We start from the raw sequence: 26,771 nt of genomic DNA, 5'->3' as shown, positions 1-26,771 counted from the left end.
GCTTTAATTCCCAGTGCGGGGGCTCAAACCTCACTCCAGGGTTTATGTCACCTGACAAGCATAGACTGTGTTTACCTCCTGAAAAGGCAGAGAACAATAGTATCTGTGTAAAGGAGAAAACAGAGGGAAGACCTTCACACACTTGAAATCGCTGCTGTTTTGTCATGTGTTAGACTTTTAATGTCATGCTGGTGGAGATCGTTTAAGACTCAATTGCGATTAAGGGGGCCCGTGCCGTCTAGAAAGCCGAAGACTCTGCCCACGTGCTGTCTGACCTCTTGCCTTTGTTAAAGAAATGGTACTGAATTGAGCTGTCATTCCTTCCCCGCTAAGGTCTCGCCCTGCTGGCCAGTTGCGACTGGACGTGACAGAGACTTCAGTCGGTGAGACGACTCTGAACTGTCGTGAGCGTGTTGAGAGAACTTTTCACGTGCCTTGGCCGAAGCCAGAGTAGCAGCGTGAAGTTCTCGAGCGCAGCAGAGACCGCAGGCGGCTGAAGAGCTGGCAGCGGGGTTTGCGCCTATTAAACGGCAACCCGCTCCGAGAGAACGGCCCCGCCGCCGCCCCGCGCTCACCGTGCCGCAGCCCGCCGGCGGCCGGGGCCCGCTCGCTCCCTCCGCGGGCGGAGGACGCGCCGCTCGCGCGCAGGCCGGGACTACAGCTCCCGGCGGGCCCTGGCGGCGGCCGGCGCCGCTCTGAGCGGCGCGCGCCGGGGCCGCGCGATATGCGCGCGAAGCGCCCGCCGCCGCTCCCGCGCGGGACGGAGCCGCGGCAGCGGCGCTGAAGGCGTGAGGCCTCCGGCCGGCCGCCCGCATGGAGCCGAGCGGCGCAGAGGCGGCCTCCACCCGGTTCCTCGGCCTCACGCAGCGGTACCGGGGCCGGGGAGGCGGGGGCCGAGCTCGGGCGGGGCGGGGCGCGGCGCGAGGCGGCGCGGGCCCGCGCTGTCGGTGGCGGAACGGCGCTGCTGCGCTTCTAGCGGCCGGGGTACCGGAGGGGCCGCCGGGGCGGGGGGGGGGTGGGGCAGCGGCCGGCCCTGAGGCGGCGGAGCAGCGGGAGTCCCGGGGCGGCAGCCGCTTCCCCCAGGGGCTGCTGTCAGGGGCGTGGGTGGAGCCAGACGAGCGTCTTCGGAGTCGGTCCCGCAGCTCGTGCCGCGTTAAGCACCGCCGGGACGGTAACTGCAGTTCCCCGGTTGCCGGGCGCGCTCGTACCCGTGCCCGCCCCCTCAGGGGAGGTCGATGAACCGCTGCTGGCAAGTGAGGATCTAGGCGGCACGGGGGGTGGGGAGCCCACGGGGCGTGCAGGCCGTGCCGTGTGGGCGCACAGTGCCGTCTGCACACTCGCCCCCTGCGGCCGCTACCCCGCGCCCCCAGTAAAGTGCTTTCCGTATCGAACTCCTAAAAGACAAAACTTGTGATTTGACTGGGATCCTAAAAAATACATGCTTAAATTCAGATTAGGAAATACGTTTAAACTTGCTTTGTTGTTCAACTTGCAAGGTTGTAGGAGCTTCTGTTGAAATGGGAGGAAGCTGTCCCTCTCTCCTCTTCCTCATTGCTGTGCATTTATACAACAGCACCTGTGTTGCAAAACAAATGGGAGAGGGAGGTGGAGTGTACCCTGGGTGCTGTACAGATGTGTATAATCTGGGGGTTTTTTAGGTGAATAAAGGCTCATCTCTATTAAAACGCTTTGCAATATAAGTAAATTCTAAATTATTAAACCAAACTGATCTGAGCTACAGGTAAACTAACCTAAAGTACTTCAGTACTGGCAGTTCACCTTAATAGAATGAAAACTATTTTAAAACTGGCATAACTGGAGCAACAGTGTTTTTCTGATGTAGATGAGGTCAGGACTGAGGAAGGGTGTAATCCAGGGAAGAAAATAAGGATAATGTTAATCACAGCATATTTTTAAAATCAGATTATGTGATGTCATAGAGTTGATGAGTACAAGTCTTGTTGGTAACCAAGAATGGAGAACCAAAGAGGTATGCAGGCTAGAATTCATTGGGGAATACGTGCACTTAGGCAGATAGCTTGATAATGTAAATCTCACCTATGCATAAATTGAGGCTAAGATGCTTAACTTTCATGAAGTTGTCTGTGTAGCATTTATGTTGGTGTGAGATTCTGCTTTAAGGGCTTGGTATGAAGCAGATGACAAGTATGATATGAAGTAGAAGTGTGATATGAAGTAGTTAGGTTGAGAAGAAGCAGAGATTAGCTATTGGGTATAATTCTGTTTTTTAAAAGGACTACTAGTGTGTTTGAAAGTTAGGTATATTTTAGGTACTTTGAATTGGGATGCAAATGGATAAGAATATTAATAGTAAAACACTATTGTTTTAATCAATATTTTCCTCAGATATACTTCTGTTTTTTAAATCGTGAGAGCGGTGTTGGAAAAATACTTTTGATACGAAAGGGTGTGGTTTGTGGTGAGACAGTGTATTTCCTTAAATTATTGGAGTGTAATTTGTGGAGAGGATAGGAGCATAAACCTGTTCTTTATGCTTTTTCTGAGCTTGTCTATGTTTTCCATCTGTATCGCGTGGTTGAAGAAAACAGATTATTTCTCCCACTGAACTTGCTTGCTCTTGGTGTTCTCTGCATCATTTAGTTAATATACCCCATCTCACTGCATCTGTGAATCTCTGTACCTTTAGTAGGGATAGATCTTAGGTATTTGGTCTGGAATGGAGTCCTGTGGGTTCACCTTACAAGGCATGCGTGGATATCATGTCTTTCTTTTCCACCTCTGTCACCATGGGTGGCTGTGGCTGTTGTCAAGACACGATGAACAGTGGTGCGAAGCCATTGCCAGTTTCCTTGCAGAATGTGACAGTGCTGTCTCCTTGTTATCTTGTGTATACTGCTGTTGGCTACTGTCTGCATGCTTAGCATTGTGTCTATCGTGCAATGACAGAACTCTGAAGCAGCCCTGCTTGCTGTCGTTCTGTGGCCAGCAAAGTTAATGAAATGTGAAACGTTGGAGTATGTTGGAGCGCCTCCTAAAGGCAGCTATTTTATGGTTTGTCATTATGCTAAAAAAAAAATTATCTAATAACTGTACTGGGATTGTTTAGATCAGACTTTTTTTTTGAGAATCTGGAACAGAGGATATATTCATGTGATAGAGAATATAGTTTTGTAGACATCATACCAGTTGTGAAGAGCTTTGTATTTGCAAGTGCAGGTAAACCACAAGTTTGTGAATCAGATGCTCTCCTTCAACATCCTCTCTTTCATGGACCTCAGGGAGTCTTTATGGTGAACCCTTCTTTGGGCTAACAGGCCTCCAGAACTTTCCTAGAAGCAATGTTGAGTACACCTGACAGAATGTGGAGGACAATCATCTTTTCCATGCTGAGGAAAAAAAGATTTGTATGGTAGAACCCAAACTTAACTCTGCACCTCACTTTGTCTTTTGTTGTGACTCTCTGGTTGGGAAATGTTACTGCAGTAGTTGTTGTTGGGATGTATCTTAATGATCTTAATCTCAATTAAGATCAGACCAGTGTATCTTGTCTGCTTTCAATTCTGCCACCATGTTTTGGACATTACTTTCCAGGCTTTTTACCTGGGCTGCCAGGCATATACCTTAATACACATTTTGCCTTTTTGTATTTCTCAATTAATGGCTTTCATGTCATGTCCTCCTTTAACTCGATAACCCATATTTTGTTACATTAGTGCATTCATGTGTTTTATACCTATATCCATTTCTTAGTTACAATGTTTGCTTTTGAATGCTCTTTTCGTATTTTATTTTTTAAAGCTTTTTTGTTAGCTACTGACTTTATCTCTGTTGCATTAATATACACAGATCTCAGCATGCTTTTCCTGATAGAGTTTGACTTTCACTCAGCTGAAATATCACCAGATTAAGATATATGACTTAGTTTGTGTGTATTCATATAGTTCTAAAATGTCTTCATAGCTCCCTGGGTTTATCATGCAGGTAATTCATAAGATGGCATTTTCCTCTAGCTTCATGCATTTTGAGGTTAGCTTTGCCACGAGGCAGAAGTACTTCAGTTTTACAAACTTCAGCTTGCTTTTTCTCCTGCTTTGTGGAGCTGTTGCATGACTGATGAAAGTCTCTAAAGATTATCCAGGTGGAGATGGTTCTGTTCAAAGCACAGTAGGCCAGATGCTCTTTGTGGTGACTTTCTAATTTGTATTATATTTGTGTTTGGGGTTGTCCAGGTGTCAGGCACACAAAATGGTGACCTGGCTTTCCCAAGACCTGAAAAGATTTATTGTCCTAGTGACTGTTATTGGATTTTTTTTTTAAATTTTTTTTTTTATCCATTCCTTGAATTGTCATCTTACATACATTTCTTCATTTGATCAAAGACTGAATTTCCAGAGCTTGGCGGCAGCAAAACCTCTCTTGACTGCTATTTTCATAACGTTCTGACACCAGTACTGACGGTGACAAGTGTTCATTGATTGGAATTGCTTTTACTGTGGTTTCTAAGGCAACTAGCACACCTAGCCATAAAATGAATTTTGTAGAACAAAAGTAGCACACAAAGAAAATGCTAGCCCTACCATGATTACCTGATTTTTCTGTAAAAGTAAAAAACTAATAGAAAAGCCACAGTGCCTTAAAATAGATTTGCAAAGGAGGCATTCCATTTGTTCTGTGAAGCATCTGCCAAATTTCATGTGTATCTCAAAATGCAGGAACTTAAAAAATTCCATTTGATGCATTACTACTTTTTAGGTTTTATCTGAACTTTCCAGATTCTTTCTGAGATGTGTGAAGTGGCAAAGGATCACCTAAACCTAAGACCTCTTCGTACTATCTGGAAGGGAAAAGAAAATCTGATGTCTTTATTTTTGTCTGTATAAATGCTAATCTTGAAATACTTTTATGTTACCGTGTCTTAATAACTGCAGAGAAAATCTTTTAGCCAGATTTACGTGTGTTTCCTTCTGAAAGTAAAGATGAGAACTCACAAGTAATAGCTTCAAAATTTTTCTTTACTGCAAACCACACTGAAGTAAAGTTTATTTTTTTTTTATACTTCCCTTCAGATGATGGACAGATGGGAAGAAGATGATGCATTTGCAATAAAGTGTAAAACATGCCTGATTTCCTTGTAAATGTCGTGGAGGAGTAGGGTGAAAAGAGACTGTCCAAATATACTTTGAATGAGCGTGTCTATTATTGCTACAAAACCACATAGAGTAGAAGGTAACTGTAACAGAAGTTGAGATGTGCAGCTCACAGGTACATTCAGTCTTTTTACTACTATGGGCCATCTTCTCTGTGTTACAGGCTCAGAAGGAGCTCTTAAGTGTTGTGGCGTGCTACAACTTCTGTGCAACAACGTGGCAGTATTGCATGGCAAGGTTCACTCAAAGGTCCAACAGCAGTAGTGGTAGGTGTATAAAAGTATTGGACACAAAGTCCTCATGGTGTGTGATTGCTTAAGATTTGAACCTACTTCTGGATGCTCAGACTTCCTGACTTAACAACAGTTTCTTCTCTTGATCTCCATTAAGATTGTTTCATCTTTGTCCAGTTGATAAGGCTCTGAAAATTCACAGTGTCACAAATGTGAAAAGACTGAGAAGTACTGCTGCAAACTTTGAAAATTCCATCTTTGGGGCATGCTTTTTTCAGGTAGCAACCTGAAGTAGCCTTACTCACTGGCTCATTTTTAGTTTATGTATCTCTAGGGTTTTAATACTGTTTCTCTTCTCATTTTGTCTCTGTCTACTTTCTGTCCTGCTGTGGGGGAAAAAAGAGGAGTTATTGTTGTTACTTTCAATTAGAGTACAAGCTGTTAAGAACTGCGGGCTTTAACATTCATTTTTTTCGATCTCAGATATGGTAGGGCTCTGAAATATTTATGTCTACAAACAGCACATCGTAAGTAAGATCAAACTGTAGCTTCTTTGATGACAAGGGATCTTAGATCAGGACCCAAGCCCAATTTCTTCTTGTATCACAGACTTTTTCCGTCTCTGCTTTGCTTTGCAGATTCCTGATATGGGAACTTACTGTTTTCCTGGAAGGTATTTCACGCTGATTCTCAGGAAAGTTAAGATTAATAACTGTCCCCAGTCAAACATGAGTTCATTGCGCAGGCAACCACAAGCTGAAAGCTCAAATCATTGTATTTGTGTTTAGGTTGTAATGCATCCAACTGAGTGATTGTTTTGGAGCTTGTAAAAATTGCAAATGTGGATTAATCTCAGTTCTTGTAGGCAGTTTTCCTCAAGTCACTCCTCCTAATGCTACTGTGGCATGTGTGTGTGCCCCCATAGGTGTCAGAACACAGACTATAACTTCATGGCCTTCAGGGGTCAAACTGGCTGTATATGGTCATTTTTGCTTAGGAAGCAGTATAGATATGTTTGTGCGACAAGGGGTCTGGCTGAAAGGCAACTGACGGAGAAGCACAGGGTATACGTTACCAGAAGCAATTGTCTCATCCGAAGATTTTATTCACATGAAGTTAGAAAGGCAGCTCTGTTGTTGCAGCAGCTGACATTCCTGCTTAAGTGTGTGGGTCATTTAAAATTACTCTTACTGTCATGTTCTTATGCTTCCCCCATAATTTACATACTGGAAGCAAATACTGGAATTATTTTGGGGAGTTTTAAAGTTTCGTTAGATGCGTCTTGTTTGTGTTGCTTTTCATTGGGTAAAGACATGAAATCCAAGTGGACGGAACTCAGAAATATGAATCATATTTAATAAATTTTAAGTACTTATAAATACAAATCCAAATAGAAAAGTTGTCTAAAAATTAAAGTGTTTTGGAGTCCACTGTCACCGTATCTCCTACAGTCAAGTATGAGGATGTTACATTAAAATTTAGATGTTTCATCTGTTTATCGATGTAACATTGCAATTTACAGTGCTGATAATTCTCAGAAAATTTAATCTCTTACTGCTGGATGGAGGGTTTCTTGTTTTGGATTTTTTTTTTCCCATTAAAATTAAATTACTTTATTTTCGTTACCGCTGACTGAAGGGTGAACTGTAAGTTTGGAATATGATGGAGGATGATTGAGCTGCTAGCCCTGGTACAGACCGGGTAATCAAGGTTTATGTTAAATTTACATCTAAATCTTTATTTAGCTTGTATTTGTAACACATATATCCCCATTGCAAAGGCAGGAGGCTTAGCATTTATAGTTAGAGGAGATGTTTGCTATCTGTTTTGACCTCATGAAGCACATAGTGATGTGCTTAATGTGTCATGATGGTATGAGGTTATATGTGGTAATGAACATAGATTTTGAATTTCGTATTCTAGGATTTCTTTTGCTTGCTTGACAATTTTATCTTTGTTAAGCTTGGTGGGGGAAGCCTATGAAATGCTGTACTTTCCTTATGCTTTTGAATTAAAGTAATTGTTTAATTTCTCTTTGTGGGTAGGCTAAAAAAAGACTCTGAAAAAAACAGTAGCAACATACTAAGCATAAGATTATTGAGTGTAGTGCAGCTGTCCTATTCGAGGCATTAAGTTTACTGTTGGTTTTTCTTCCTTTATATTAAACGCAGATTTCAAACATGGTTATAAGCCATCACCTGCTTTGGAACTCTGATCACATCATGACTAAATATTTAATTTAATCATAGCTTTTGCTTCCAGTCAGGACACAGACATTTCTTTTCCTTTGGGGGTAATATGAAAGCCAGACAGCAATGGCTGCTAGAGATTGTGCATGTTGTAAGGAGTGTTCCCTGCAGTAATGAGTTTATGCACTGTGAACCTTGTTCAGCAGGAATGATGTTTGGTAATGGCAGGCTATAGCATTGCAGGAGATCTAAGGCTAGTTGACTTGCGTACACTGATGAAGCGTTTCTATTCCAGCTCTGTCTCTGAAGATCTGGGTTGCAGACGTGGAGAGTTTAGCAGAAAGCATTATGGATCTGTGGAGCTTGTAAGTTTACATAGCCTGTCCTTTGATTTTAGCAGCTTATAATGCAGAGCTCAAATCCTTTTCATTTGCAGGTAAAAAATTTGATCTAGTTTGGAAAATGTGCTTTCTAAGCTGGACTTGAAAGTTATAGGGTAATTAAAAGAGGCTTCAGAATAGATATATTAGACATGTGCTAGAAAATCTTTTTACTACCTTATTTATGAATATTTCATCGTAATGGGACAGGAAGTGCTATATAAATATCATGTTTACCCCCAGATGGAAATTGAGCCTTTTTTCCTCTTATAAGCTGAAGATTGCAAAATATTAGGGTAGCATTTGATGAAGTACTTGCAATTACCTGAATTAAAAACTGTGTGCATGCTTGTGTCTGTACCTATATATGTGTGCATGTGATTTTATGTGTACGTGCCTCAGAGTAGTGGGAAAAGGTTTAAAATTAAAATCAGAATAAGGATATTGAAAACTGTTCCCTGAAGTCTGTCAGTTATTTTGCATTTTCTTCAAAGATAAGTTGGCACGTTCTTTTTCTCATATATAAATTTCTTCTCCGCTATGAAGATAGCAGTATGTCAACAGTTAAAACAATGTCACTCTGTATACAAGGCCATAATGAAATTACATAAACTTACTGTAGGAAAACGGAAGTGGGGAGTGGTAAAGAAACTGAACTCCAGCTCTCTTACTGTGGGAAGAAATCACTCATTTTCTTCTAGCTATAGTTGTAATTTAAAGTTCTTGGATAGAATATTTATCAATATGCATGTAAATTGGGTGTAAATTGGTGGCTTAGTGGCTGGAAGTTGCATTGCTAGAACACCAGGTATCTTTCTTCTCTTTCCATACATTCCACATATTAGATGTGGTGTTTTAATCAAAAAATCAGCTGCTTTCTAAGAGGCTCTTTCATTACTAGTACTTAGATTCTTTTGCTGGAAGAGAAAAATTTACTGGTAATTATAAATTCACAGTAAGCTCACACAAATGGTCTTGTCTTTTGATTGTTTTTCTTAAAATTCTGCTAGTATTTTATGAAAGTGTGTCTTTTTATCTTTTGGAGTACAAACGTATAAAGGTGCTTGTTGCCCTTTCAGATTTCTAAATGTGTAATATTGAACCTTTCTTGCTTAATATTTTCCACAGCAGCATCTCAATTGCTCAATTATTTCCACCTTTTATTTATTACAATGCAATTATTTTGTCTCTGTTCTAAACATTTTTTCCTATGTCTTTCCCACTGGTGTAATATGACCAGTTTGTCCGTATCATTTCTCTTATAGTTTATACAAGGCATCAGGATGTGTTGGAGTTTTTGCTGTGTTAGTTTATTTCTGACATAGCCTCAGTTCACTTCAAAGCAAGGAGCAAAGAGAACTTCAAAATGTTGTGATAACTCTTCCACCAAGTAAAGGGACAGAGTATTATCCTAGAATAACATGGATTGCCAGAGGGAAGCACGGAATGATATACCATTGCATTATTGTCCAGATGCCATTTCATAAGTTTGGTATGATATGTGACAGTCTCATTTTTACAGTTTTGAGAGGAGTAACATGCAATATAATTGGCTGCATTCTCCTCTTCCCTTGTAGGGATCCTAAGCAGTGTTGCTGAACACATCAGAATTGTCATGTTATCCTATGTTTTACTGACTTCTCAAGAGCTTTATTAACAGCAAAGAGAGTTTCAGTGTTCTGGGAATCCCTGGATTCCCTTATAAAAAGACCAGGCAGATCTTTCCAGAGTATTTATGAAACTGTTGAAGTCTTCAGCTGGAAACAAGCCATATTTTCTGATGTTAATGCTGGAAGCAGACCAGGACATCTCCTGTACCTTATGTTGTTCAGTATCATCACTGTTATGTTTGGAGATTCTTGCTGCTCTCTGTCTCATGAAAACATCAATGAATAAAATGCAGTAAAAGACTGCTAGTTGCAGTAATACTGCCAAACAAGTAGAGTTTTAGGCTTAGCAAGGCTGAGAGGACAAGAATCATCATGTCTGTAAGACCCGTTTTTTGGAAAGCAACAAGCTTCAAGATCAATTTCTGGAAAGCAGGTAAGTCCCTCTGTAGGCATTCTGTGTGTTGGTGCAGCCAAAATCTGAGACAGGAGAACTTCTGGTTAGTACTGAGATCTACCAAAAGAGTGAACGGCTCTCCCACTCATGTCTCCTTAGAGTTATAATTGGGTCATTCCAAATCTGTAGTCAAATCAATAATAGCTATGCTGATCCCTTCTCAGTGGGTAGTCATGATGCCTGGGAGAAGAAGAAACTATAGTAAGCTTTTATTACTGATCATATGGCTACTTTTGGAACTAGAACCTCTATCTTAAACTCTCTTATAGCTTATATCTAGTGATGCTGATGGAGCCATTCAAAGAGCTGGACGGTTCCGTGTGGAAAACGGCTCCTCTGGTGAGGTAAGTGGCTAAAGATACTCACAGAAAGCTGAAAAAATAATTCAGCTTCAGTTATTCTTCACCAGTGAAAAATGTATTTGCAGTCAATTACTAAGGAAGAGGACTTGAAAAATGCTAAATAATATGAGAATGTAAGAATCTGAAAGGAGGGAGATAGCTTTTTTCTCCCCAAAGTCTAGCTTAGCTCTTCTTTCAAGAGCATGCAATCTTGACAATTTAATTTTTTCAAGGGAAAATGTGGTATTCTGTTTAGTTTTGGTAACATTTTGCTCACCTGATTATGTTAGAAGAAAAATATCTATCTTATCCTCTGAATAACACTTTGCAGTCCCTAGTTCACCATTTTATATTTGTTTCCTGGTGATACTACTATGTTCAAACTGACCTTTGTGCTTTTAAGTTTATTTCTTGGTGTGATGAGGTTATAGCTTCATTTTTTCCTCCTTAGATGTCTTTTGGCAGCTATGCTTATCTTTAAATAAGAGATAAAAAAGCTAAGTAGAGCCTGAGAGAGTCATCCCCTACAGATTCCTGTGCTGTTAAACTTGCAGTGTGTCCCTGCAACCTCTCCAGTGACACTTAGGTTTCTACTTATCTTCATTTTATATCTTCCTTTGCAAAAGTTTTTCTAAATAATAAGTAAATATCATCTTAAAAGAAAGAACACCTCATTTGTGAAATATATGTAAGGTCTTGGTAAGCTTGTATTGCACTAATACAAGTGAACAGTAAACTATTACTGATCATCTGTTTGCATCAGCACTGGCTGCAGAGTTTAAAGCAATCTAAGTACTCTGCATTGATTCTCTGTGGGGTCATGTTCTGTACACTGTCATTTTAGTTCAGTTTCTCACAGTTCAAAAGCTGGTTAGCTTGTATCACAGAAAGATTCTCTAAGTGGGTGATGAATGGCCGCATGATGAATGGATACAGAGAATGGCTTTTTCTCTGCATGTGTTGGTTCTTAGAGGAAAAGGACTTGGCAATTTACCTTGACCAGCCAATCACAGAAATAACACTGAAGAACTTCCAGAGCTTGCTCTGGTCTAGCAAGGAGTCCTTGAGAATTATTTCAAATTCCACACTGAAATATCTTCTTTTCAGTGGAAGACTAAGCTATTACCCACAAGAGTGGTGCAATATGAAAAGACTGTAGTTACTTAGAAAAAAAAGAAAAGTAGAAGTTTTAATTTCAGCTGCACAACAACTGACTTCAGAACAATTCTTTGCTTTTTAAAAAACAGTATACAGCTAAAACTCTTCTGGTGAATCAGCTACTCTTGATCTCTTGATCGCTTTTTGCCTATATGATGTTCTCTTTTTTTTTTTTCCTCTTTTTTTCCTTTTTTCCTTTTTTCCTTTTTTCCTTTTTTCCCTTTCCTTTCCTTTCCTTTCCTTTCCTTTCCTTTCCTTTCCTTTCCTTTCCTTTCCTTTCCTTTCCTTTCCTTTCCTTTCCTTTCCTTTCCTTTCCTTTCCTTTCCTTTCCTTTCCTTTCCTTCCCTTCCCTTCCCTTCCCTTCCCTTCCCTTCCCTTCCCTTCCCTTCCCTTCCCTTCCCTTCCCTTTCCCTTTCCCTTTCCCTTTCCCTTTCCCTTTCCCTTTCCCTTTCCCTTTCCCTTTCCCTTTCCCTTTCCCTTTCCCTTTCCCTTTCCCTTTCCCTTTCCCTTTCCCTTTCCCTTTCCCTTTCCCTTTCCCTTTCCCTTTCCCTTTCCCTTTCCCTTTCCCTTTCCCTTTCCCTTTCCCTTTCCCTTTCCCTTTCCCTTTCCCCTTCCCTTCCTCTAACAGTCTCACAATTCTATTTCAGAATACAGACTACACTCCGGGTACATGGCACAGAACGGATGTGCATTTGGAAAACCCAGAGTATCATACAAGATGGTATTTCAAGTATTTTTTAGGGAAAGGTAATGATTTTTTTGCGAATGGATTGAAGTTTTGATCAATGAAAATGCAATGTAGCTTTGAATTGCTATTATTTAAATATGGAATAAAGTATGGTATTAATTTAGTATTAATACATTTTCTGTGCTGTACAGAAAGCACATTCTTGTTTCGTATGGTTTTAACCTGAAGAGAGAGGATGGGTTTCTGTAAGCAGCAGAACCCCTGCTACCAAAAAGGGATGTTTTGAAACCCTTCTTGGCCCTGAAGGCTGTACCTATCGCTTGTTTTGGTTTGGTTTTTTACACATCTGTATATAAATACACAATTACGTAGACAAGTATATATTTTTACGTATGAATGCATATGTTTACACATTTATACATGTTTCTCTGTGTGCGTGTGTGAGCGGGTGTGTGCGTTGTCTTTATGGTTGATAATGTTTCTTGTTTTTCCCTAACAGTCCATCAGAATTATATAGGTACAGATGCAGAGAAGAACCCCTTCTTTCTGTCTGTTGTACTGTCTGACCAAAATAATCAGCGCGTTCCTCAATACCATTCAATACTTTGGAGAAAAACAGTAAGAAACAAATATTTGACTGCTGCTCTGACTTGTTTTTTGTTTCCTTGTTTCTTTTGGATATGTTTATCATACACTTTTTTGCTTTCTTCAGGATTTCAGTATTTAATACATATTTTCCATTTTATACAATAAGAACATATAATTCTACCATAGTAGATAAAACTAAACTAGCTTTGTAGATAACATTATACTAAACTTTCTGACAGAAATCTGTGATGCCAAATATTTTTAATTGTTTTTACCTGCCACTCTGTTATTTTTAGAAATGTTGCCTAAATTGTTCTTGATAACGTCCTGCGATCAATTTAGGCAATGACTTTATTTTTAGGATTTTCTTATATAATGTTAAGAAAATAGGCAGGTGTGATACTGGTTTCAGTAATACTGTTTAATGATTTTTTTTTCACTTTAGATTCCATAAGAGCCTATTATCCAAGCAATTGATTTAAAACACTCCTGTAAGCATACATGGTTCACTTTTCATTTTTGGTTTGGTTTGGTTTTTAAAAAGAAATAGTTTGTAGTTTCTGGTAGTTTCAGCAGCCCTAATACCACATGCCAAGGTAGTCAAAACTAAGTAAAAAAAATTTTGCACCATCCATGAATTTTCACATTCAGTTTTTCTTTTTTTTTTTTTCCCCCCCTTTTTTTCCAAAACAGTAGTAAGTATGGCTAAGTAAAACTAGCATGGTTTTGTTCTTGATTTTTTACTTGATTGTTTTTATTAATATTCCTATTTGAATGTACATAAAAAGTCAGTATGTCCTGTAATATCTCCTAGCTTTTCTCTTTATAGGGTACCCAGAAAATATGTCTCCCTTATAGTCCCACAAAAACATTATCAGTGAAATCTATATTAAGGTATGTATTTACAAATAAGTTATCAGTTAAGATATTTGTCTGTATGCCTTTCCTGTAATTCAGAGCTTGTGTTGCATGGTTTTCATAATAGATTTATAAAAGCAGTAGAACCAGGTTTACAATTCTTAGTCATTGAAGGCGACAAAAAGTGGTTTTGAAGCCTGTTCTGGAACAGACAAAGTGACAACTTCAAATGGGGAAAAATTCTTAGCACTTTTTCTTCAGCAGAGGGACTATTTTTGGGTTAATTGGAAAATAGGTGCTAAGTGGAACTGCAGTGATTGAGAATAAATATCTTTTTACATTAGATAGGCAATAAACAGATGTAAGGAACAGCAGATTTTGACTAGAGAGATGGTTATTATGTGGCCCTGTGTCCCAATCCAATGTCAGAGAATGTTTCGATATGATCCCAAGAGCGAGATTAAGACACAAATGAGGTCAAATGCCGTACACCCAAAACAGTTTTTATTATTAAATGTGAAGAGTGGTAGCGATAGGACAGAATGGAAGGAAAAGACAGAAATAAAGCAAGCATCCAGAATAGAGTTGCAAGAATAGTGACCACCATGGATCCAGCAGCGTCCTGTTGGTCCTCAGTCTTCAGTTCTTCAGTGGTGGGTGCACACACAGCAAAGTTCTCTGTTGCCTTTTAAGTTCATCTTATCAGCTGATTAGCATATCTGCCCACCTTTAGTTTTTCCTCTGTTCCCACAGGTTTTTGCTGACTTCATGCTTCTTGAGCAATCCAAGGCGCGAAGTCATTAGCAATGCATGCATGGTGTCTGGTATACACAATAAGAGCCACAAAATATCGGGCTTACACGATGGAGTCAGTGATAAACTTTTGGTTTCACTCAGTCCGTGTCTCCCCCTTTGAGGCTTATCTAAGGAGTTTGACAATGCAACTGTAAGGGAGCGGGCGGTGCATCCTTCAATACACTCCCACTTCCTTGGGTGACATTCCTTAGACTAATCCAAAGGCCACAGCTTGTCCTTGAGGTTTGTATACATGCACAAGCAAGCTTTGAGACAATCATTTGATATTTCAGTCTCTCACACCCTAGCAGGGGGAAGCAAACAGGGAAGAAATCAAGAACTGTTTCTTCAGTTGATTGTCTCCCTGTAAGTCTCACTGTTGGGAGTGTTATGGTCACTGTCAGTGAAGCCAAGAAAATTCCTCCCAGCCAGAGTTTGTATGGCATGCTTGTCCTCTGTCCTGACTCTTGTGACAGAACAGAACATAAAGTGATCAAGCCCAACACAATTTCTATTTCTTTTAACATTATAATCAGCTGAAATGTCAGCGCACCTGTTGGCAGTGTGTTCATCCAAATTTAATCTTCATTTTTTATCGTTTAATCATGTGGTGTGTTTTCTTAAATCTGTCACTGACAGCATCTTCAAATCCATCTCTTGTAAGGATTTTACTTCCTCTAGAAACCCTAAAAAGTGCCTTCATTTACTGAACAGGTAGTGTGTACCAGATAAATGGACAGTCTGCAAGTCTTCAAAACCTTTGATCTGTATAGAGTATGAGCAAATGTCTCTTGCTTGGTAGAATCTAGTCCAGTGGATAACAGTGCCAGTGCTGATGTGAGAGGAGAGTTCTGGGAACAGGGCATGTGTTGGGATGTGAATTCAGTACCACCAGATCTGGATTTTTCTACAACTGCACAAGATTTCTGATGAGAGGTCCCAAACCACTGAACTTGCCAGAGAGACTAGCAGGCCACTGAGCCTCACTTCTTAATTCTGATTTCCTGGGATGTGGCTCTGGTTTGGAGTTTCAAGATGGTGAGTTGAAAACACTTCAGATCATCTTCATCGAGATGAGCCAAGTTGTCCCCTCTTCTGACTCCTACAACACTGACTTGAAGTGTTCCTAGTTGTCAGTACTGCATGCTGTACCTGCATAAGCACATGATCTTCCATGTCTGTGCACCAATTGCTGAAATATCTCTTCCTAACATCCCTTTCTAACCCAGCCTCTCCCTCTACTCTCACCTGCATATGCTTTTCAGTCAGGCAACCCAGAGGAGAGAAACTTTGTCTTCTGTTAACTAGGGTCATAACTCTTTTGCTGAAACACCCTCATGTGTTCCATCCTGTGATGCTCCAGTATTTTACTGAGGAAAATGCAGGCTTGTTTCAGACCTTGTTCCCCACTTCTCCCAGGTGCTGTGCCACCTGCAGTCAGCTGGATAAATGTCATCTCCTTTTGCCCCCTTGGGCTTGGTCTAAAATTTTTCCTGACTATTCGTTTGCTTTTATGGTCCTTGAGCCTTCCCTCAGGCCTGATTGATATTGCTTTGACATTTTACCCTGTTCACAGCCGATGTGAATCTAGGTATAGACAGTCTCATATAATTTTATTTACATTAATCAACCTGTTTTTTGTAAATTAATTGGAACATTTTAATCCCTTTCAAAAGGAACTAAAGCAAATCCTGTCTGTGTTGTGATCTAGCATAAGCAATGATGGAAAGGTGCATGAGATTTGACCTTCCTGTTAGTTCACTGTGCCCCAGACAGACTGCATTTGGCACTCTGTGACATGCTCTGCGGTTCTATAAATTAATGCTGGGGAAAAAAAACTGGACAAAAATAACAGTAAATGCAGAAACATGAGTTAGGAGAAAATGCTATAAATTAGATATTTCTGTTTATTGAAGCAGTTGATCTTGCTTCTTATTTAAATACTTTTCTCTGTTCTGTTTGTGGATCTTTGGCATGTGAATTTGATGCTGAACTGCTCATTTTTCATTTGACTTGCCTTGAATTATTTTAGAAGAGAGAGAAAAAAAACTTACAAGAGGTCATTGACTCCTCCTAAAATGCTCTCAGTGATTATGTGTAAATCCAAAGTGAAGGTGATGGAATAAAGCTCTGTGTTTTATAAGTAAATACAGTGCATTTAAACCTGATCTCCATGCAGGGTCTCACTAGTTTCTGTTTTTAAAATCCAAAACAAGTTTAGGAAGCCTTGGAGGTTAATATTATGAGAAAGAAATGGCTATTCCACAAAACATTCCATGCAACAGAGGCTCTTTGAACAATTCCTTTTGTAACCAGTTCTAACTGCAACCAGTTGCTGGTTTAATGTTGAGATATATACTTGCCCTTCTATAAAGCAATATTTCATATCCATTGCAGTGCTATGAGTCTTGACAAATTTGAGAAGAGCCCAAGGGAAATTTTTCATCCTGAGATACAAAAGGTAGGAAATTATTTCTTTTTTTGTTTGGTTGTTTTTCTTTATTATTTTCTGGAAAAATAAGTCATTAAGTATAAATACTACTAGTTTTTTTTCTTTCAGTAGCAGGATAATAATGATGAGTAGGGTTACATTATACTACAAAGTAAACTGCCTTTATCAGTTGAACTGGCCACTTCTATAGAAAACTTAAATATACAGGGATGTTACAGTTTTATTTGCATTATATTTAATACCAGTGTGCTAAAGATATTGTTTTGTTTACAGGATTTATTGGTTCTTGAAGAGCAAGAGGTAAATGTAAACTTACTGCTCCTAGCTCACAGACCTGTTCAACGAATACAGCTTTGTATTTGAAATATTTGCACTGACATGCTTGTGACAACTTAGAAATCAATTGCTTATTGCCCTAAAAAAAGTATTTCTTTGCAACATATGCGATTAAAAATAATTTTAAGCACCAACTTAATATATCATATTAATAGATCACAACTTAGTATATCATAAAATCCATAATCTGTGATCAAAGGTAAATTATTTGGTATCTGCTACTTGAGCATGTACTGGAGTTGGTATGAAATGTATATTCCCATGCATAGGATGTATACAAAGAAGTCATTAGAGAAAACATTATTTTAGGTCTTTCATTTGATTACCTGTTTATCATGTAATATTTGGGTTTATTTCTCAGGGATCTGTGAATTTTAAATTTGGAGTCCTTTATGCTAAAGATGGACAGCTTACAGATGATGAAATGTTCAGCAATGGTGAGTTTTTCACCTTTTTCTTAATTGTTTTATTCATCTGAATAAAAAAATGTAAATAGTGCTTACATATGGAAGACAGAAGGGAGGTGATGGTTATGTAAGCAGTAGTTTTATTAGATTTTCATGTTTGTGTGGCGTAGAATCTTCTATTTCCATAAAAGGTTACTGTAGGAAACCTGCTTTTACAACTTGGAAGATACTGAAATTTCTTTCCTAGAAATAGACTATACAACAGAAGATTTAGAAAAATGAAGCAGTTGAAGGAAGCGACTCATGTTATCTGCAAAAAGTCACTGTTGTTTCTAGTTCTTTCACGTTTTTGCAGCGTGATCACGTTCTTCTATGCACTTGAACAACGTCTTGGAGTTAGCAGAAGAGGTCACTGTCTAATGATGCCTGTTCTGCAAGGCTGGAATACTGTTTCTGTAAAGATAGAGGCTTGGATGATGTGAGGAGAAACTAATTCAGCTGAAACTTTGATCCTCATGTCCTGGGAGCAGGACCTGTTCCTGTATTTTGATTTTTTTTTTATAGGTGTTCTATTATCACATGTGCTTTTCTGTTGTAATGTTTCTCCCTTCCACATGTAGAAACTGGAAGTGAAAGCTTTCAAAGATTTTTGCATCTTTTGGGTGATACAATTACTTTGAAAGGCTGGACAGGCTACAGAGGAGGACTGGACACTAAAAGTAAGAATTCACCTGAAGCAAAGAAGGGGGGTGACTGCAATATAAATGTTTTTGCTTATTGCATGCGCATATTATATATATTGTAGAAGTAATGCAATCCCTAAAGAGACTTCCTTATGTGCATGCTAAATGCTCTGCTTCACCAGGAAAAAATCAGGTTAGCTTAAATCACTGGTATGGAATGCAGTTGAAGAAAAGTATTTATATGACCTGTATTTTCAAGGAGAATGGTTTCATTTTTTATATTGGAATGGGGTGAAGAATAACCTGACATGTTACTTGCTTCATGATAGTAGGGCATCATGTCTTGAAGAACCGTATGTGATTTCAGGAGGCTGGGTGAAGGATGTCACAGGTTTTAAGTGTGTGAATATGCAGATTAGGTTGCAAACTCAGGTTTGAACCCACATAAAACATTCAGCGTGGACATTTTCTAAAATGGATCAGAAAAAAGGATGACTAAAGAAGATTTGGTGGAAGGACCTGAAATATCTTTTGATCTTTAGAAAATTTAAAGGACATATTCCTGCTGAGAATGTTGTCTTCCCTTGCAGATGATACAACAGGAACCTGTTCCATCTATACAGTTTTTCAAGGGCATGAAATTATGTTCCATGTTTCAACCATGCTACCATATTCTAGAGAGAACAAGCAGCAGGTACATGGTTCTTGCTCTCCTTTTTTTTTTTTTTAATTTTATTTATTTATTAAATCATGAACTCCAAATCTTTAAAAGAAAATAAGGGATTTCTTGCCCGTTAATATTTAAGAAATGTAAGTCTTAAGACTTTTGCTATATTTTTTCCTCAATATTATACCTAATGCTGAAATCCTCATGAGGTTTGTTGGAAGATAATGTATCGTATGATCTATATTAAGGTACAAAGGACGCTTGTGAAGAAGGTAAAAATTGACTGACTGAGAAGTGATTGAGTATTCTGTTACTCAGATGATGTGTAGAGCTTCACTGCTGCAATTATAATTACCTCGAAGAATTTAGGAAGGCTGCAAATTAGACTTGCATGTGAATTGTCAGAATACTCACATATGTAACACACAACTTGTACTCAGGTAGCAATTTGTGTAGCTTGAAAGAAATTCCCCCTGTGAGCATGTTAATGGCAAGCTTTGTTCATTTGCTCTAAAACCCTGCTGTTGCCCTCTCATAGGTTGACTAGGTGGATTCTTGGGTACTTGTTCAAACGTGCTGTCATCCATTGCTTGAACCTTTCTGTGTATTCTATGATGAAAAAAGTACTTTATAAACACATGCATTTACCTATACATCACACATCCTTAACGATTTACCTAAAATTACTCACAAATTACTTGTTTTACTATTTTCTTATTTAAGGAATAATTATATATTATGTATTGTTATAATAATATAATCAGATTATATAATTATATTGTCCTTTTTTTATTTCTGTGTCAGTTTTCTCATGCTTTTGCCTTGGATTGATGACAAGATCACAGCAGAAACCAGAGGCCAATCAGGACGTTTAATTGTTTTTAAAGAATAACTTAGCATCAGGGTTTTTTCCTTTTATTTCAAGTGGTGGATTTGCTTTTTTGCAGTGTTGGGTGTTCCATGTCCAATTTATGAATATTAATTATGGAAGTTACATAAATTACGAGTGCTTTGCTAACTTAAAAATATGCAGTAGCAGCTGCCTTGTGTGTCCATTGCGGCATTGCTAGGCTTACTTGCTTATAGTTAAGTAATAATTTTATATTGGCTTCAGTCATATTGACCATAATTTTTCTGTTTGCAGTTTAGGAATATTGTTTTACCATTCTCTCACAGAACTAAAGTATTTATTTATGTTTTTTAAGTCATTGTGTCTGTCTTTCCCCCCCCTCTTTTCCTTTTCTTTTTTTTTTTTCCAGGTAGAAAGGAAGCGACATATTGGAAATGACATTGTCACTATCGTATTTCAGGAAGGCGAAGAGTCTTCTCCAGCATTCAAGCCATCCATGATTCGCTCTCATTTTACACGTATCTTTTTCCTTACATTTTCTAGTGAATTCTTTTTTTTTTTTTTCCTAAAAGATCAGTATTAGTTTTAATTCTACCCTAAGTTCTTCCTGCATGCTGTTTATGGAATTGAAAACTATTTTAGAAAGACAGCTGCATTCTTGCATTCTTTACCTTCAACTGCTTGACTAGGAGTCTCTGTCTGCCTCATAAAACAATTTTTATGTTGAAACATTAGAAGATAAGGTCAAAGCAAGAATATGATTAAATTGTATTTTTATTGAAGGCATTTATTTCGATCACTTCACAAATTAAATTTCATACATTTTCATAAAATATAAATGAATTAAAATATTTCTGTTAGTGGTATGGATTAGTTTGGCATTAACTATTGAGTATTGCATTTTAATGTTTAGTTGCTGTTTATTTTAGATCAGTGTTTCACAAATCTTTCAGACCATAAATCACATATTCTCCAGATTTTTGGCAGCCTGTGTTTTTCAAACTTTTGGTTGAAAACATTGTGAAGACAATATGATTCCAAAAACCAGCTGCCAATCACTTGGGATTATCATGGGGTCACACTAGTGGTCCGTAGATCCCAATCTGGCATCTCCTAGCTAGATTGAATGGAATGAAGAAAAATGGATGAAATTTTATTTCTATCTGTGCTCTGTTGCTGAGTTTCTAAAAATGATCACAAAGCTTACAAATTCTAAACCTAGTTCTCAGACTGACTAAATGTTGTTAGAACTCTCTTTCTAGTTTTGTCCATGGCTGGTCTTAGTTTTTAGATTTAAGCTCTTAATATTAACCTCTTTTACTCTAAATGGAAGAAGTGACTAGAACTGAAAGAATTCCACAGTTTCAACAAAAATGAATCTTTAGATATCAGAGGAAGCTAAATATTGTTAATAAGAAATGTTTACGAAGTCAATGTACCTCTTCATCAGAGTGTCACTGTAAGTAAAAAAAGGAGTAATTCTTCCTTTATTGCTGTTAGGAGGACTTGTTATGAGGTAATTAATACACCCCACTCTTTTTGATTTCCCCCCCCACCCCCAAACATTTTGAGATTCAACTGTCCTTGATGTCATAATGAGTTGGAGGGGCAGATGTGCCCTAAATCCGTAAGGATGTGTTATCATTTAGGTAATTTTAAGTAGTCCACAGCTGGTTGATGGAGTCATATCACCTTCCTGATGTTTTCACTTGACAGTAGTCAGGAATAAAGGTGTCTGCAAGAAAACTGGGAGGTTGACACTGATCTGTGTCAGATGTGGTAAATCTCAAAGCTCATTGAATCTGTACTAGTGCTTTGTACTCACTTTCTACATACTATATAGCAACCCTTTTTTGTTACTTCTACAGTGGGAAAAATTACCATACAGATATCCCACTGTGCTGTCCTATACAGTGATGATAGCTGCTCTAAGAGTTTGCCATGTGTCATCTGTGGGGTAGGATTGAGTTATCCAAATAAAGGCATCCAGCACCAATTTAGATGTTCCAGCATATCTGAAATGTCTGTGCAGGCCTGTCAGGTATGACTCAGGGCCTACAGGAGATCTGTGCCCTGTTTGGAATAGCAGCTGGAGACTAGCCAATATACTCTCAAGCATCTTAAATAGTAATGGGTGCTTATGTTGAAATAATTGAATCCCATCGTAAGTCTTTTCGTTGTGCAGTGTCTGACAGTGCTGATCACAGCTATTGGCAAAGGTCTCTTCATTCTATCTGGAACAAAGCCATACAGCCAGTGAAGTTATTCAGACTTATGCTTTCTTTGACACTGTTTATAAGGACTGAAAACTTAGAGATGGTGTTAAGGAAATCTATCAAAGCAAGAAGCCTCTCACCATAAAAAAAATATTCCATAAAAATAACTTGCAAGACAATCATAAGGATTTCTTTGATCTTTTTCCCAGATTTGCCCTAAGTTATGAATCAAGACTGATAATACATTTTTTTTTGTACTTGCACTTTAAATCTTACTCTCTATTTTCTTACAATTCTGTCAGCTAAATTACTTCATTGGAATCTTTTCTTCAATGGGAGTTTTGGTATAAGCAAAGTTCAGTATCAGTACTTTGTTATCAACTAAAAGAATTTCTAATCACAACTCTATCAAACACACACACAAACCACAAAACTATGTAGTACATTTTATGCTTCATGTAACGGCAAGAAGTCTGTATTTGTGGTACTAGCTCGGTTCTTAAAACTTTTGATCGAACAATAACATTTTGTACAGGACCTCAACAGTAAAATGTCTATAGTCTAGAATATTTTATATATTTACATTGATTAATATATTTTACCTTTATTAAATCTGAAATGTGCTGCAGGAAAAAAATATATATTAAAATACATGTGAGCTTCATTAGTACTGGATTTAATTCCTTAACTGCATGGCAGATATTTTTGCCTTAGTGAGATATAATAAGCAGAATGATAGTTACAGGTAGGTGCTGATTGTAACAAATAACTTCAGACTGAATTTCTGATGGTTTAGAGATAACAGGAAAACATTTTGTATTGTCCATCTGTCCGTATGCCAGGAAGCCAAAGGAATTTATGAAATTGAAGAGCAGTATGGACCTGGATGCAGATGGCTGTAAACTGGCTATGAATAAGTTGCATGTTTCTAACCATCAGAAAAATGAAATTCTGGAACAGGCATAAGCTAAGGGAGCAAAACAAAACTACTTTTTAGATGAAATGTAACAGAATGATGGAAGATATGCCTGGAACATTCAGACCTGGTGAGATCAGTGACAGTGAACTACATGTATGATGAAAGTTAATTAGATGTGATGTTGTGATAGCCATGGACTGCAGGTCCTTACAGGTCTGGGTTCGGTTGTAGCTAAGCAAACCAGTTCATTTTTAGGGATCTTAATAGAGTACTTGTACAGTTGGACATCATTTAAAACCAAGTGGAATTTTGCTGGTACATAATGTGTTCTTCATCTGTTTTTCAGTTAGTCTTGGGATCCTCACACTTGGAGGCATATGCTGTCCAACTCTGAGTCTGTTAGGTCTCACCAGAAGCTGAAAAGCAGGCATTTCTGCAGCCTCGTGGCTAGGCTTAATGAACTAAGTGGCTTTAACCAAATAGTTAATTCCAACTATTGTCTTGAGATAAATGGTGAGATGCCAGAGATATGTCAGTCTTGAAAAAGCAGAGTGGCAGTGGGATGTCATTGTCTGAGCCTATGGGAGGGATTCACCTTGTGCTTGAACCAAATAAGCAGTAAAGAGAAATAAGAGCCACTGTTTAGCTAACAGTGTGTGCTGCAGTTCTCAGTATACGACACAGACTTGCCACTGTTATGTCTCCTTTACAAAGTACTAGCAATATCTGTAGTGATCCCTCTTGTATTGAAAGTATGCTGAGTCATTTACTACTTAGTCAAAGTCAAAAGAAGGTCAAAAAGAAATGGGAGAATTGCATTCTTTCTTGGATATGTTCCTGGGGAGAGGGTTGGTTAGGTTTGAAATCACTGCTGGCTCAGATGGTGAAGTCTCTCATAGCTAAAGAATTTATATTAGGAAACCAAAATGTTTGGTTTGCCGAGCCCTAGAAAAGAAATTTCAGGGCATGAAGCTAAAATTATACTTCAAACTAGAATATGTGTGTGTGTCTACCACACTCAAAGCTAAAAGCTTTGCAAGATGAAAGGGTGAAGTCAGTGTGTTAGGCTTTGAATGCAAATTTCTGATGGCTGTGTGAGCCTGCATATTAGTTATTATTTTGCAAAATTTTAAACTATTTGCAAATCATTCTACGCCACATTTGAAGGATGAAGCTGAAGGTTGAAAGCATTGGGTCTGCTCCTTTGAGGTACAGAATCACAGAATCATCTAGGTTGGAAAAGACCTTGAAGATCACCTAGTCCAACCATTAACCTGACAGTTCCCAACTGCACCATATCCCTAAGCGCTATGTCAACTCTATGTACACTACTAGTTAGCTTGTACTGGAAAGAAAGTAACTGAACTTGGAAATGGCTTCCAGGAATACAGAGTCCTTAAGTAGATCAGTTTTGCTTCCTCCTTCCTTGACAATTCCATAACTCTGAGGACTCAGGCAGATTGTGAAAGAGACCAGCAATATCCCTTGAACTGATCACCTGGCACTAGTGCTTTTTTTTGAATAACCTGTATCACTTCGACAGCTAAGAAATATAGTACAAGGGTAGAAAGCATTCTTTTAGCCTTTCCCTCAATACACAGTACAGACCACTGATGCCAGCCATAGTACATGGTTTCAGAAGCTGCTGCTCGGATCTGATCACATGGTTCCAGCCATTCCAACACATGTAAATTCTGGCTTGCTTTGGAAGTTTCTTATACTTTATAGGCTGAGCAGTCTTCATGGTCATCTAAGAATATGTTTTTCTTGCTGCAATGTAGATTACTGGAATTTTTTGTATCTCAAATATACAGGAGTGACTAAGCCTTCTTGCCTAGCTCCAAAACTCAATCGTTAGCAGTAAGAGTTTGGTGCTTTTTGTGCAACTACAACTCCACCTACTCATTTATGAATGTTACTTGAAATCATCTGCAGTGCAAATGTGGAAATGCGCAAGAATATGAAGGCGAGAAGAAAATGGATTAATATTAACTAGATTTCTTAAAGAAAGCTTGCTGATAAATATGTGTGCTTTCTCCTATCTTTTTATTACAGTCCCTTAATATTTGGGAGTCTTTATTTTGGGGCATGCTGGATGGAGAAGGTTCACACCATCCTTGTGGCTCTTGATGTGGAGTATGAGATGAAGCAAAGCATATATATGGCAAATATGTGCAGGAGTTGAAAGGCTACAAACTTGAGACTACAAACTTGAGTGCTTGAAGTGCACGTATGTCCACAGGGGGGATATATGGACAAGTACATCTCAAAAGAATTTTTCAGTAGAAATAACTTTCTTTTTCAATGTATCTAAGAAACTTAAATCTTGATTTAGTAAGATGAGAGAAAACTATATTACTGTGTTTCTCCAGCGTGCCATTAAATCTAGCTCCAGAGAAGAATCCAACAGTTTGATACTTCAGTTTGCACATGTGGGGTTTTCTTCCCCTCCTCCTATTTATAGCTAAGGTTTCTTTTGGAAAATGTCTGTAGTGAAGTTAAAAAAAAAGAGTAGTTTTATTTTGCTCTTAACATTTTTTGAGCACCTTCTTACTTTTTTTCCCCCAATTGATTGTTCTCATAGATAACTGCTTTTCAGCATTCCCAAGTTTGTGAGAGGCACAAAACATGTTCATGATTCTAATGTGCAGTGAAAGCTCAGTTACTTCTTTCCTCCTTTTCTTCTTGTTCTGGGACAGAAACCTGGGCACACATCCCTCATTAGCCTTTAAGAAGTGAACATTGTCCTCATCGTTAGCTAATAGTATACGGGCTACCCATGGTAAATGCTTTTTCCGTTGTTGTTTATTTGGGAAAAAAAAGGAGTTGCAGTAAATAAGATAAATTTGTCTCTCTTGCTCTGAATAACTGATGGCTTTTACTAGAACAGTCCATCTTATTCCTTAGTTGCTTCATTCTGCCCATCTTAACACATTTTCCCATAGTGCATACCATGCAGTATATGACAGGCTTAATACGTTATTGTGTATTTCGGCTTGGCCTAATTACACTTCTTTCTGTCCATTCACCTTTTTCTGACTGCTGTCTTACAGTGAAGAAAATTGTGCAGACTGTCACTTGAAATACCAAGGAATGATTACTTACCTTAAAGAAGCTATGGCTTGCTGAGCATGTTGTATGCACAGTTTTTGTACCTGCCGTTTGTTCTTGCTATGCTGGATTCCTTATGGACCGAAAGAACTCGGCAGGTCCAACTGTCATGGAAGTCATTCTGACTCTTTCTTCCTCAGTGAAAATGAATTTACTATTCCTGAGATGCAGATTCAGCTGTAGTAGGCTGTCGTTATTCAGAAAGAGTCAAATATTTCATACATGTGATGAATGCATAGTTAAGGGGAAATCTATAAGGAGAATGTATTTTGTAGGTGAAGAACTGTTCTTTTACAGCTTTTTTGAAAAGGACTAGATTTTGCTAGTGCCACTAAGAGCATTGTGGGTAGAACTGCAAAGTTCTGTTGTAATTGTTAGTTTCCCAGTGTTAGTTTGTGTAAAGGCAGCAGAATTTTGCCCTAATGAATAATTCCAAATGGATGGTTTTTGTTAGATGTGTGGGAGTTTTTACCTAAGACATACCTAGATAACAGTTTCCAGTTCTTCCTTCTGTTTTGAATAGTGTGTATAAAAATGATGGGTTTTGAATGAGACTTTCAATATAGATAAAGATTTGTTCTTTCAATAGGCTGAAAATATTTTCAGAAGAAAGTGTTCCTCTTTTTGGGCCTCCCCTTCCATCCCCACCTGTGTTTACAAATCACCAGGAATTCAGGGATTTTGTGTTAGTGAAATGTAAGTCAGTT

The 26,771-nt window shown here is 38.5% G+C and overlaps 1 protein-coding gene across 12 annotated transcripts in view; it reads left to right on the top strand.

The window, feature by feature from the left end:
* The window catches only part of GARNL3 (GTPase activating Rap/RanGAP domain like 3), a 60,112-nt gene that overhangs the window by 6,292 nt on the left and 27,049 nt on the right, over positions 1 to 26,771 (top strand). For 4 of the 12 annotated variants that reach the window (XR_012625854.1, XR_012625852.1, XR_012625853.1 and 1 more), the window contains exons 1-13: positions 6,698 to 7,916; positions 10,265 to 10,339; positions 12,142 to 12,241; positions 12,682 to 12,800; positions 13,600 to 13,664; positions 16,821 to 16,884; positions 17,149 to 17,175; positions 17,573 to 17,648; positions 18,239 to 18,337; positions 18,892 to 18,995; positions 20,228 to 20,336; positions 22,734 to 22,779; positions 26,654 to 26,760. Coding sequence is in view for 9 of the 12 variants with exons in the window: in XM_074846272.1 (XP_074702373.1) it covers positions 7,773 to 7,916; positions 10,265 to 10,339; positions 12,142 to 12,241; positions 12,682 to 12,800; positions 13,600 to 13,664; positions 16,821 to 16,884; positions 17,149 to 17,175; positions 17,573 to 17,648; positions 18,239 to 18,337; positions 18,892 to 18,995; positions 20,228 to 20,336; positions 22,734 to 22,779; positions 26,654 to 26,760 (1,135 nt within the window). In the remaining 3 variants the exon portion in view is untranslated. Of the gene's footprint in view, positions 1 to 732; positions 870 to 6,696; positions 7,917 to 10,264; positions 10,340 to 12,141; positions 12,242 to 12,681; positions 12,801 to 13,584; positions 13,665 to 15,196; positions 15,462 to 16,820; positions 16,885 to 17,148; positions 17,176 to 17,572; positions 17,649 to 18,238; positions 18,338 to 18,891; positions 18,996 to 20,227; positions 20,337 to 22,733; positions 22,780 to 26,653; positions 26,761 to 26,771 lie in introns of those variants that run through there. The other 8 variants (XM_074846275.1, XM_074846274.1, XM_074846280.1 and 5 more) reach the window with 6 other exon arrangements.

The sequence above is a fragment of the Strix aluco genome, chromosome 20 (assembly GCF_031877795.1).
Source record: "Strix aluco isolate bStrAlu1 chromosome 20, bStrAlu1.hap1, whole genome shotgun sequence".
NCBI lineage: Eukaryota > Metazoa > Chordata > Aves > Strigiformes > Strigidae > Strix > Strix aluco.
The sequence above is the reverse complement of the archived record's forward strand: the minus strand, read 5'-3'. Positions and strand labels throughout refer to the sequence as shown.